Source organism: Cajanus cajan, chromosome 1, assembly GCF_000230855.2.
Source record: "Cajanus cajan strain Asha chromosome 1, NIPB_CcT2T_4, whole genome shotgun sequence".
NCBI lineage: Eukaryota > Viridiplantae > Streptophyta > Magnoliopsida > Fabales > Fabaceae > Cajanus > Cajanus cajan.
In genome coordinates, this window is record NC_138517.1 from 19,871,025 (window position 1) to 19,884,329 (window position 13,305).

The 13,305-nt window shown below is 40.0% G+C and overlaps 1 protein-coding gene across 1 annotated transcript; it reads right to left on the minus strand.

The window, feature by feature from the left end:
- Window positions 1-7,167: 7,167 nt before the first annotated feature.
- LOC145952113 (uncharacterized) lies at window positions 7,168-8,091 on the minus strand. Its single transcript, XM_083064350.1, has 2 exons — window positions 7,482-8,091; window positions 7,168-7,304 (listed from the first exon to the last, which is right to left on the minus strand). The coding sequence occupies exons 1-2, from the start codon at window positions 8,089-8,091 to the stop codon at window positions 7,168-7,170; spliced, it is 747 nt and encodes a 248-aa protein (XP_082920476.1).
- Between the last annotated feature and the right edge of the window lie 5,214 nt (window positions 8,092-13,305).

The following is a 13,305-nucleotide window of genomic DNA, read 5'->3' on the forward strand; positions in this document are numbered from 1 at the left end:
CTTAACTTTCTCTATATGTTGCTACTACCTAGTCTTAACCTAGAATGCATGCCATTTTTTTTTGCCTAAACTTTATCATGTTTTGATTAACTATGAGATATGATGCATGATATGAATATATATATATTTTTTTAAAAACTATTATACACATATTTTTAGTGGAAAGGAAACTACTTATATGATGCTATGATATGATGACCTAAGAATGTACAAAAGGGGTATAAATTTCTCTATTTTTTTTTTATATTTTTATTATCAATTTGCTTGTTTTAAAAATTTAATCCACTCTTATTAAAACAAATAATGCAAACAAATGCACACACATGCTCAATCAACATACACCCGCGAACAGTCACATTTAAATCCTTGGTCTGTGATCCCTGCAAGAAAATTGCATTGTATAGGACAGTTCTAATCTCACTGGTCTTAAGGCCCCCAAGGTGCCCCCATTATAGGGACCGAGTATCTCTGTCACCGTCACCTGACAAACTCTAAGGTTTGTCGTAGTATTTTGGGCTAGAGTAACCGGTTATCACCATGAGTGTGATTTTCGACAAGGCTCGCAGGCTCCAAGGCCAAACTTGGGCCGGTCATACGTCAACCACTCCCTATGTTTAATACCCTCATGCCCCCAAGTGTAGGGGGAACTGTTGTGTGCAATTGTTATTTCAAACATATGTGGAATTTAAACAAGCAAATAGATATCAAAGTCAAACAAAGAAAACAAACAAAGTAAAGGGGAAAATATTTAAATTATTTATTCTTATTTTATTAACTTCATCATTTATTTGGGCCTGACCCTCTTAAAACGTCCCTAGTGGAGTCGCTATCTGTTGTAACCCGAAAATTTCTGATCTTGCAAACTATGGTTTAGACATCCTTTGAAAATCTCATCAATTAAAGAATGCCTGGACACCAGACTAATCCTTAATCAATGGTTTTGAAAATAGGTTCATGGAGTCGTCACCAATGTTTTACTCAAAACATTGGAAAAAGAAAAGGTTTTTTTAAGGTCCAATAATGGCCTTGATAACCAGAATTGGATTTGGGGGTCGATTACATGTAGAGAAGTGATCGAGGCCGTACCCGGTCAAATAAAAAACAATTAATGTAGTACTAGGAAGTGACTCCTAGGTCGTCTCCCAAGGACCAATTGTCTCAGTCAAAGGTTCAAACACACAGTGGGGGGGGTTGGTTCAAATTATCGAGTTAAACAAAACGAGCAGAAGTATGGATTACTTGCAGTAATTAAAATAGGTCAGACCCCTGAACATAATACACCTCTGATTTCCTTGGTTCACAACAAATAATCTGTCCAAACATAATCCTGTTCAGTCCATGATTAATCAACTAAGCGGAGACTAACATGAGACCTCACTACACGAATTAAGCAAACGTGAACCTTGCAAGACCTCCTTCCCCAGGATTAAGCAACCTGAGATACTGAACGTGAACAACCCAGAGTCATTAAGCATGGCTCAGATGTTGAACGCCTCAGAACAGAGATCCCACAAGGGAGGATCAAGCGGAGCAGAAATGCAACGCACAGAGAACCTCTTTCAGAGGATTGCATTCTGTCCAAGGGCCCAAACCCTGGGGTTTAGCCCTCCATTAAAATAGCAACAGAAACGAAAATAGAAGAAAACATGAAAGTGGCAACAGCAATGCAAGCAAAACGTAACAGAGAAGAGGAAGAAGAAAACGAAAATGGAAGCAGGAACAGAATACAAAACATGAATAACAATAGCAAAACGTGAATGTTCAGATACAAGAGGAAGATCAACCAGAAAACGTGAAGAACAAAGAGCCACCAGCAGAAAACGAAAAAAAACAAAGTTTGAAGAGAGACAGCAACGTGGTCACATCAAGTCTGCATGTGGGTGGCTGCTCCTTTCCCTAGAAAAACCCTAATAGAGTGTAAAAATGGGCCCCCACTGGTCTGACCCGAAAATACAATAAAAATAAACGAAAAAGAAAATAAAATGCTGATATGGCATAAGTGGTGCAATGGTGACATGGCATGTGATGTGGCAGATGACGTGGCAGCTCTTCTTGAAGTCCAAAAATTTATTCCAAGCCCAAATAATTATTAAATTGCCCTGAAAATAAAAATTGGGATAATAAGATCCAGAAAATTCAATTTAGTTAAAATATGAATTACCGGTCCAATTAAAGCCCAAATAGAAAACAGTGCAGAATATAAACAATTAAGCACAAATCAGAGATTAAGATAAGCACAGAAAGGTAAGAAAATAAGGGAAAATAATGACTCATCAAATTCCCCCACACTTAGCCTTTTGCACTCCTGGGAAAAATCAAAAAGCAGAGCAGGGAACAATTTAAAAGATACCAAAGATAGCAAAGAGAGCCACATGGAGAAAAACGAAAACAAAAACAACAACACACAAACAGACAGAGTTACATAATCCTCATTGAATCCTGAGAAAAGAGAGGAATAGGCAACATGCAACACACAAAGAGTCAAAGAAACCAGATACTTATGGAAATCATCCAAGCATTTCAAAACATGGCAAGACAATCAATCAACTTAAGAGGTGAATCAAAAATAACAGAACCTCACAAGATGCACTGTATCACTGTATCTCTCAAGTGTCTAGGCAACTGTATACTCTCAAAGCACTCATGAAAAACAAGCAACAGATAGACTTGGCAAGCCTCTAAAATCAACACTCAACACACATGCACATGAGGATCAAAAGGTCTTTTTAGGGTTGTAATGAGGCCAAGGACAGGGTAGAAGATAATATATGGGATAAGTAACTACAAACCAGAGGAAGCAGAGGAGCAATGGGGAATAAGTCAAGAATAAACATAATAAGCAAACCCAAAACCTCTAATGACCTCTAAAATAACCAATCCTCTTCCCCTTTGCCTCATACAATTTCTCTTTTTTCATTTTTTTTTTTTTTTTGATTTTTGGAGCATGAACAGTACACACGAAATTTTGAGATAATCTAATATAAGATGTGCAGAGAAATAAATATACAGCATGAAGAACCAACTAGCCAATATATATCATCCAATGAAACATACACACACACCCCCACACTTATTCAAGAACTTATTCCCAAAACAATTCCAAAGCTCCAAAACTCCCTAAGGTTAAGGTAATCATGGTTTTTCACTTAAGGCTTGTAATGAGGTTTGAACAAAGAAGGGGAAATAGGCTCAGCAGGGGTTATCAGAGGAGTTAATTAAGGTAGGCTTATTTGGCTAGAGGCTTATCAGAATAAAAATGCCTTAATCCTTTCCAAACATGCATGTGGACCAAGAAATATCAAACAGAGTCAAGCCAAGGATATTGTGCAAGCAATCAAGAGGCAAAACACACAAGAAAGAGCAGAGAAAGGGTCAAACCTCACATAGGGTAAATCTGTCACATTCAATTCAACCTCTCAAACCTCATAATCAAATTGCCAAGCAGAGAAAGACAGGGATTTCAATCCATAGAATATCAAGTAACTCATATCCAAGAGTGAAGCAAGTGCCCACAAACTATCAAAACCCAGAAATCAAAGAGAAACATGCAAAACTGTACATGACACCTAAACATAGAACCTAAACCAAAATTGACAAATAAACCCTAAAAGCATCTAAACAAGACAGTGTAAACAAGACACCCCCCCCACACTTAAATCACACATTGTCTCAATGTGGCTCACATCATAAGATCAAAGCAATTAAAATAATCAACAGAATGGGACATGTGCAAAGAGGGGGAAAAGAGAACTCCCTAAGTCATGGAGATGGTGGAAAGGAAGTGGGGTCGAGCAGAGACATCTCCTCTACAACTGCATTCAACAGGGAAGGATTGCTGAGGAAAGGTTTCAGACGGTGCCCGTTAACTTTGAAGCTCTTGTTTGTGGATTCACTTTTGATCTCAACTTTACCATAAGGAAAAACATTAGTAACAACAAAAGGTCCAATCCACTTAGAACGCAACTTACCACCCATGAGACCAAGCCTTGAATTATACAATAAAACTTTCTGCCCAACCGTGAAGTCCTTTCTAGCTATCAAACTATCATGGAACTTCTTGGTTTTCTCCTTGTAGAACTTAGAGTTCTCATAGGCTTCCAGGCGGATCTCATCCAGCTCACTCAGTTGCAACTTTCTTTCCTCACCAGCCTGATCAATGGAGAAATTGCAGGTCTTCACAGCCCAGTAGGCCCGATGCTCAATCTCAACAGGTAAATGACATGCCTTGCCAAAGACAACCCGATAAGGAGACATCCCTATAGGTGCTTTGTAGGCAGTCCTATGTGCCCAAAGAGCATCATTCAACCTGTTACTCCAATCTTTTCTGTTGGGCTGTACAATCTTCTCTAAGATTCTCTTGATTTCCCTATTTGAAATCTCAGCTTGCCCATTAGTTTGGGGGTGGTAAGGTGTGGAAATTATGTGCACTACCCCATACTTCTTGAGCAAAGCCTGCATAGATCTGTTGCAAAAATGGGTTCCTTGATCACTAACAATGGCTCTGGGTACTCCAAACCTGCAATATAGGTGAGATCTAACAAAATCCACTACAACCCGAGCATCATTAGTTCTGGTGGGTTTGGCTTCCACCCATTTTGAAACATAATCAACAGCTAAAAGAATGTAGGAAAATCCAAAAGAAACAGGAAAGGGACCCATGAAATCAATACCCCAGACATCAAACACCTCACAGAATAGCATGGGCTGCTGAGGCATCTGCTGTCTCCATGTAAGGGATCCTCCTGCTCGCTGACACTGCTCACAAGTGCTACAAATATTCCACGCATCTCTGAAGATCGTGGGCCAGTAGAAACCACAGTCAAGCACCTTGCGAGCTGTCCTCTGAATGCCTAGATGGCCACCTGGTGGGGAAGAATGACAAAACTGCAGGACTGAATCAATCTCATTATCTGGTATGCATCTCCTAATCACCTGGTCACTGCAAAACTTCCACAAATAGGGGTCATCCCAAATATAATGCTTAGCATCACTCTTAATTTTATCAATTTGAGCTCGTGATGCTAAGGGAGGAAAAACAGAAGCAACTAAAAAATTAACAATGTTTGCAAACCAAGGGGTAGAAGAAGCAGAAACAGAAGAAATAATAAACAAATTTTCATCAGGAAAATTATCCTGGATGGGCAAGATGTCAGCACTATCCTCAGGTCTTTTAATTCTGCTGAGATGGTCTGCCACCAAATTTTGAGCTCCACTCCTGTCCCGGATATCCAAGTCAAACTCTTGGAGCCAAAGCATCCACCTGATCAATCTAGGCTTTGACTCAGCCTTTTTCAGCAGGTACTTCAGAGCTGCATGGTCAGTATAGATAATAACACGAGAACCAAGCAAATAAGATCTAAATTTATCAAGAGCAAAAACAATGGCAAGAAGCTCTTTCTCTGTGGTAGTGTAGTTTGCTTGGGCAGCATCCAAAGTCCTGGAAGCATAATATATCACTCGAGGCAACCTGTCAACTCTCTGTGCTAGGACAGCTCCCAATGTATAATTGGATGCATCACACATCAGCTCAAATGGGACTGTCCAATCAGGTGCCTGAATGATTGGAGTGGTGGTCAGTGCTTCCTTGAGGCAGTCAAATGCCTGTTTACACCTGTCATCAAAAACAAAATCAACCTCCTTCTGCAGTAGATTGGATAGTGGAAGGGCCTTCTTGCTGAAGTCTTTAATGAAGCGCCTGTAGAAACCTGCATGGCCAAGAAAAGATCGCACCTCTCGCACGCAAGAGGGGTAAGGCAATTGTGAAATAACAGATATCTTTGCAGGATCTACCTCAATGCCCCTACTAGAGATGATATGCCCTAAAACTATACCCTGCTCAACCATGAAATGACATTTCTCAAAATTAAGAACAAGGTTAGTCTCAATGCATCTATTCAAAACTTTATCCAGACTATCCAAACATGTATCAAAAGAGGATCCATACACAGTGAAATCATCCATAAACACCTCTATGCAATTTTCAAGAAAATCAGAAAAGATACTAAGCATGCACCGCTGGAAGGTACCAGGGGCATTGCATAGGCCAAAGGGCATCCTCCTATAGGCAAAAGTGCCAAAGGGGCAGGTGAATGTGGTTTTCTCTTGATCCTCAGGAGCAATGTGGATTTGAAAGTAACCAGAAAAACCATCAAGAAAACAGTAGTGAGATTTACCTGCCAGACGCTCAAGCATCTGATCAATGAAGGGCAGAGGAAAGTGATCCTTCCTAGTTGCTTGATTCAGCCTCCGGTAGTCGATGCAGACCCTCCAACTGTTTTGCACTCTAGTGGGAATGAGCTCATCCCTCTCATTTTTCACAACAGTGAGACCTGTCTTCTTGGGGACAACCTGGACCGGACTCACCCACTGACTATCTGATATAGGATAAATGATCCCAGCTTGAAGAAGCTTGGTCACCTCCTTCTTCACTACATCCAAAATGACAGGGTTGAGTCGCCTCTGGGGTTGTCTGACTGGTTTAGCTCCATCCTTTAAGAGTATCCTATGCATGCAAGTGGATGGGCTGATACCAGGGATGTCCGCCAGGGTCCAACCGATGGCTTTCTTATGCTTTTTCAGAACGTGCAACAGTTTCTCCTCTTGAACAGCATCAAGGGAGGTGGAAATGATAACTGGAAACTTCTCATCATCCTCCAAGTAGGCATACTTGAGGTTTTCTGGTAGAGGCTTTAATTCTGGAATGGGTGCTGGCTGAACAGTGGAAGGAACTAAGGGTTCCACAACATGTACCTCAACTTACAAGTCAGACTCACGTTTACTTCCTGAAACATGGTTAGTGCATTCTGACTCTAAAGAAATAATATCCAGAGGTACAGCACCCAAAACATCATATGCACAATCAGTTACAAAATCACAATTATTCTTGGGACAGGAATTAAAATCTGATACAGAAACAGATTCAAAATCAAAAACAGAATCAGAATCAGTGCATGCAAGAGAAGTATATAGATCAGACAGAAAACAATGTTTCTTATCATGCAGAGAATGAAAATTAGAAGAATACTCATCAACAATATCATCAAGTATCTCAGCACGAAAAACAGAATGGTTTTCAGATGGATGTTTCATGGCATCAAGAATGTTAAAATGGACAATACTATCACCAAATTCCATGGATAATGTACCAGCATACACATCAATCTTAGTTCAGGTTGTTTTCAAAAATGGTCTGCCTAAAATGATTGGGGCAGATCCATGGGAGAATCCCTCCTCCATATCAAGCACATAAAAATCGGCAGGGAAAATCAGTTCACCAACCCGAACTAAAACATCCTCAATCAAACCTGTAGGGTGGGCAACACTTCTATTTGCCAACTGTATCACCACACTCGTAGGTTGCATAGGACCAAGAGACAAAGATTTAAAAATGGACAGAGGCATGACATTTATAGAAGCACCCAGATCAAGCATGGCATTTTCAAATTTGCTATTCCCAATAATACAAGGTATGCAGAAAGTACCTGGGTCCTTACATTTTTCAGGAATGTGAGGAACAGATTTACCTATCAAAGCAGACACATTTCTGCCCATGCTGATTCTCTCATTTCCCTTCATCTTCCTTTTATGAGTGCACAGCTCCTTGAGGAATTTTGCATATCTCGGGATTTGCTTTATGGCATCAAGCAAAGGTATGTTCACCTCTACTTTCCTGAAGGTCTCCAAGATTTCCTTATCCACCTCTTCCATTTTTTTGCTTGGAATCACCTTAGGAGGAAATGGAAGAGGGATAGGGGGCTGCAAATCCGAACTGGTGCTGGAAGAAGGTCCACCTGCATGAAAATTTTTGACACCAACTGGTTGATCATTTTGCTCAGATGCAGATGTTGGAACTGGAACTGGTACATGTGCAGATGGCGGTGGAGGTACTACAGTGGGCATGTCAATCTGTTTCCCGGACCTCAATGTGATGGCACTCACATTTTTTGGATTCTGCACAGTCTGTGAAGGCAACTTATCTGAATTTTGTGACTGTGCCTGATTAAGTTGAGTAGCCATCTGTCCCATCTGATTGGTCAAGCTCTGAATGGAAGCTCTGGTCTCTTGCTGGAATTGCATATTTTGAATTGTCATCTGCCTCACTAACTCCTCCAATGAAGGTTCGAAAGTAGAAGGTTGAGGAGCTGATGGTGCAGGAGCTTCATTCTGCTGCCTGTGATATTGTTGCTGTTGCTGTTGCTAAACTGGTGGAGGCACATAAGGTCTGCTTGGACCAGCAGAACTCTGAAATGGTGGTGAAGGTTGTTGCTGCTGCTGCGAAGACCATCTAAGATTAGGATGATTCCTCCATCCTGGATTATATCTGTTGCTGGACAAATCACAATTTTGTTGTTGCTGCTCCTGCTGCTGCATTGGTCTGTTATTGTAGATATTTGCAGCATAGGCTTGAGGAGCATTAACATCAGAAGACTGCTGCAATGATGGACACGAATCTGTATGATGATCATTTGATGTGCAAAGGCCGCAAACTCTTGCCACAGATGCTGACTTTTGATTCGCAGCAAGTTGAGTCACCAGGCTGACCAAGGCATCAAGTTTACTCTCCAGCTTTTTATCTGTATCAGTGGCCACATCATGAACTCCTCTAACAACAATTGCATTGTCGTTTCTGGTACTGAATTGTTGAGAGTTGGAGGCCATCTTTTCTATTAAGTTCCTGGCTTCAGCTGGGGTCATGTCACCAAGTGCTCCACCACTTGCTGCATCTATCATACTCCGCTCCATGTTATTCAGCCCCTCATAGAAATATTGCAGCAACAACTGCTCTGAAATCTGGTGGTGAGGACAGCTTGCACATAATTTCTTGAATCTTTCCCAGTACTCATACAAGGTTTCTCCACTGAGTTGTCTGATCCCTGATATATCCTTCCTAATTGCAGTGGTCCGTGAGGCAGGGAAGAATTTCTCCAGAAACATTCTTTTGAGATCATCCCAGCTAGTGATGGACCTGGGAGCCAAATAATACAGCCAGTCCTTAGCAACTCCCTCCAATGAATGTGGAAATGCCTTCAGGTAGATGTGATCCTCTTGAACATCAGGAGGCTTCATGGTAGAACATACAATATGAAACTCCTTTAGATGTTTGTGTGGATCCTCACCTGCATGACCATGAAACTTGGGCAACAAATGAATTAGTCCAGTTTTAAGCACGAAAGGAACATCTTCTTCAGGATATTGGATGCACAAACTCTCATAAGTGAAATCAGGTGCAGCCATCTCCCTAAGAGTCCTCTCACGAGGTCCATTATGTTCACCCATGTTTTGTTGTTGACTTGAATGAAGTTCAAATGCAACACTTATACTATCACTAACACTATCACTATCACTATCACTATCACTATCACTATCACTATCACTATCACTATCACTATCACTATCACTATCACTATCACTATCTAAAGATGGAATGATATGCTCTCTAATTAATCTATGGAATGTCCTATCAATCTCAGGATCAAATGGATACAAAAATCCAGGGTTGCTCCTAGTCATGCACTACATGCAACACATGCATCAGGACACGTGAACAGTAGGGGTAAACTAGGAATTTCCATGAAAGCTCAGAAAATATCAAAACTAATGCACCAACATCATCCTAAAATCATAAGACACTACCACAAAAAAGTTGAGAACAAAATTCCAAACCTAACTATTTTTTAAAAATTATAAAAGTTTGGAAAAATAGTGAAATAAAACTTGAAAAATACAAAAGAAATAGTAAATGACGTTTTTTTGAAGATCTGTCTGGGGCCACATAGCATAGCGGTGTGGGTTGGATAGATATTTTTTTTCTACACAAAATGAAAAAAAAGTTTGCCTAATTCTGATAACCAGAGCAAAAGTTATGGCCGTTTGAAGTTTTGCTGAAAAAGTTTTTTAAAAAATTTGTATCTCCAAATTTTGACCAAACTATGTGCCCTAGCTATTTTTTACACAAAATATAGGTTGAAAGAAGTTACCAAAAAAAAAATCAGACAAAAATAACAAGTCTAGCTATGGAAACCAAAAATCACAATTAATTGGAAAATTCTGGCACTATTCAGCACTATTCACAGCCACTTGATGCACCAGCTTTTGAGCCAATTTTCACACCCTTTCCCACCAAATTGGAACCCGAACAGAGTAGTAGTAGGGAGAGAAAACAGAGTATGCACAACCGGAACAGAGCATGCACCAAAATTCGGACCAAAAACAGAGCAAACAAGCTACAAAACAGACCAGAATTCAAGCCACAAAACGCACCAGATTTGGCACCAGACTAGACCAGATTTTTCACCACATGAGCCAGAAATCAAACCAAAAACTGGACCAGAATTCTAACCAACATGCACCAGAATTTGAACCAAAATGCACCAAAAACCAAACCAGATTTCGAACCAAAAATTGAACCAAATATCAGACTAAGTTACTGTTCCATTGATTTACTGTTGAATTGGTTCTCTAATTGCATGACCTTAGGGACTAATAACACATAAAATTACACAACATAACATGCAATATGACACGAAAATGCAAGCATCAAACTAACTCACAAAACTGATATGAAACTGATATGAGACTGACACACTCTAACACACCACCAAGAACACCAAGAACACCAAGAACAAACAGAACACAACAGAAACTTAAAACTACTAACAAAAACACAAAACACACAACAAACACAAAACCTTTGACAAGAACCGATGGTCCCCGGCAACGACGCCAAATTTGATCGAGGTCGTACCTGGTCAAATAAAAAACAATTAATGTAGTACTAGGAAGTGACTCCTAGGTCGTCTCCCAAGGACCAATTGTCTCAGTCAAAGGTTCAAACACACAGTGGGGGGGGGGTTGGTTCAGATTATCGAGTTAAACAAAACGAGCAGAAGTATGGATTACTTGCAGTAATTAAAATAGGTCAGACCCCTGAACATAATGCACCTCTGATTTCCTTGGTTCACAACAAATAATCTGTCCAAACATAATCCTGTTCAGTCCATGATTAATCAACTAAGCGAAGACTAACATGAGACCTCACTACACGAATTATGCAAACGTGAACCTTGCAAGACCTCCTTCCCCAGGATTAAGCAACCTGAGATACTGAACGTGAACAACCCAGAGTCATTAAGCATGGCTCAGATGTTGAACGCCTCAGAACAGAGATCCCACAAGGGAGGATCAAGCGGAGCAGAAATGCAACGCACAGAGAACCTCTTTCAGAGGATTGCATTCTGTCCAAGGGCCCAAACCCTGGGGTTTAGCCCTCCATTAAAATAGCAACAGAAACGAAAATAGAAGAAAACATGAAAGTGGCAACAGCAATGCAAGCAAAACGTAACAGAGAAGAGGAAGAAGAAAACGAAAATGGAAGCAGGAACAGAATACAAAACGTGAATACCAATAGCAAAACGTGAATGTTCAGATACAAGAGGAAGATCAACCAGAAAACGTGAAGAACAAAGAGCCACCAGCAGAAAACGAAAAAAAACAAAGTTCGAAGAGAGACAGCAACGTGGTCACATCAAGTCTGCATGTGGGTGGCTGCTCCTTTCCCTAGAAAAACCCTAATAGAGTGTAAAAATGGGCCCCCACTGGTCTGACCCGAAAATACAATAAAAATAAATGAAAAAGAAAATAAAATGCTGATATGGCATAAGTGGTGCAATGGTGACATGGCATGTGATGTGGCAGATGACGTGGCAGCTCTTCTTGAAGTCCAAAATTTTATTCCAAGCCCAAATAATTATTAAATTGCCCTGAAAATAAAAATTGGGATAATAAGATCCAGAAAATTCAATTTAGTTAAAATATGAATTACCGGTCCAATTAAAGCCCAAATAGAAAACAGTGCAGAATATAAACAATTAAGCACAAATCAGAGATTAAGATAAGCACAGAAAGGTAAGAAAATAAGGGAAAATAATGACTCATCAAGAAGGTATTAAGCACCCCTACAACGCCCTAATCGGTACCCTATGATGAAATTAACACGATAAGAATTAATAAATTAAATATTGAATCCCCTTTATTAATGTTTATTTACATGCTTAAAATATAAATTAAGCGATTAACCCTAAAATATCTACATTATGACGTTTATTATAACAAAAAAAGATAAAGATGAAAAATAAAAAGGAGAGAAGAGGATTGACTGAAATACCTCTTGAACGAGCTTTATTGAATCTTCAAATATGGAGAAGGTGCTTTGTGGCGACCTTTCACACTACAGTATACCTCACAGATCTCAAGATATACAATAGGAGGGAGAGAGAAGATAGAGATGCGACACAAATATCAATAAATACAATAGAAGGGAGAGAGATAGATAATTTTCGTGCTCAAAGGAGTCTTATTCAAAATTTCTCTGGCCGTCCAAAAAATTATGCCCGAGACTTCTATGTATAGGAATTAGAAGGGGGCCAGAACGGCCCGTTCCGGATTCAGAACGGCCCATTCTAGGCCAGTCGTTATGTTTTAATTATGCACCCTAGAACGACCCGTTCTAAAACCAGAACGACCCATTCCAGAGTGGAAATTAACTCAAAGTTGCCTTTTCTAGAACGACTCGTTCTGGCATTGGAACGACTCGTTACAGCCTAGGACTTTTTAGGTGTTTTAGTCACGTTGGAACGGCCCGTTCTGATATTGGAACTACGCTTTTCGATTTTGGAATTGACCATTTCGGGGTTGGAAACAGCCCGTTCTGATCCTGGAACAGCCCGTTCCGGGCTACTAAAACCACCTTATTTGGCCTTTAGGCCTTCTAATGTCCTGTCTTGTTGTTTGTCTGCTTCGGGAGCTTCTTCCCTTCATAACGGAGGTCCATTTTCTTGTTTGTGTGCCCTAGACGAAATTGGGTGTCTACACCCATAGAGACATTCGATCATTCTCTATTTAGCTGTCCTTAACTTATAATTCCCATATTCCTTCAGGATATGCCTCAGCAGCCACCATGGCAAGAATTGGTTGCAACTGATTTACATTGGAACGAATGGCATTTTAGACATATTTTTTGATGTTTTATCATGTGAAAAATGAACCTTTTACAGAGTGTAACTAATTTCTAGTGTCTGCTTGATAAAAATAATTGTATTGAAGAAAGTTTAGTTGATCTGTCTGTTGCTGTTCAATTTGGAGCATTACATATTTTTGTAGATTGATATGCTGCCCTTGAAGATACAGTAGGCTAGATTTTTAATTTTCATGTTTCTACTCAACAAATTCTGGTCAGGGTGCTGTCTTGTCCCATGGAAACTTTATTGCAAGTGTTGTTGGGCTACTGTAGAGGAGGAATCTGTTTCT

What these genes read in the sequence shown, in the direction of transcription:
- LOC145952113 (XM_083064350.1), bottom strand. Translation starts at nt 8,091, where the DNA reads ATGACAATTCAAAATATGCAATTCCAGCAAGAGACCAGAGCTTCCATT. An exon ending in TGAAAAATGTAAGGACCCAG is followed by an intron (nt 7,305 to 7,481) that starts GTACTTTCTGCA and finishes CCCACCCTACAG; the next exon opens with GTTTGATTGAGGATGTTTTA.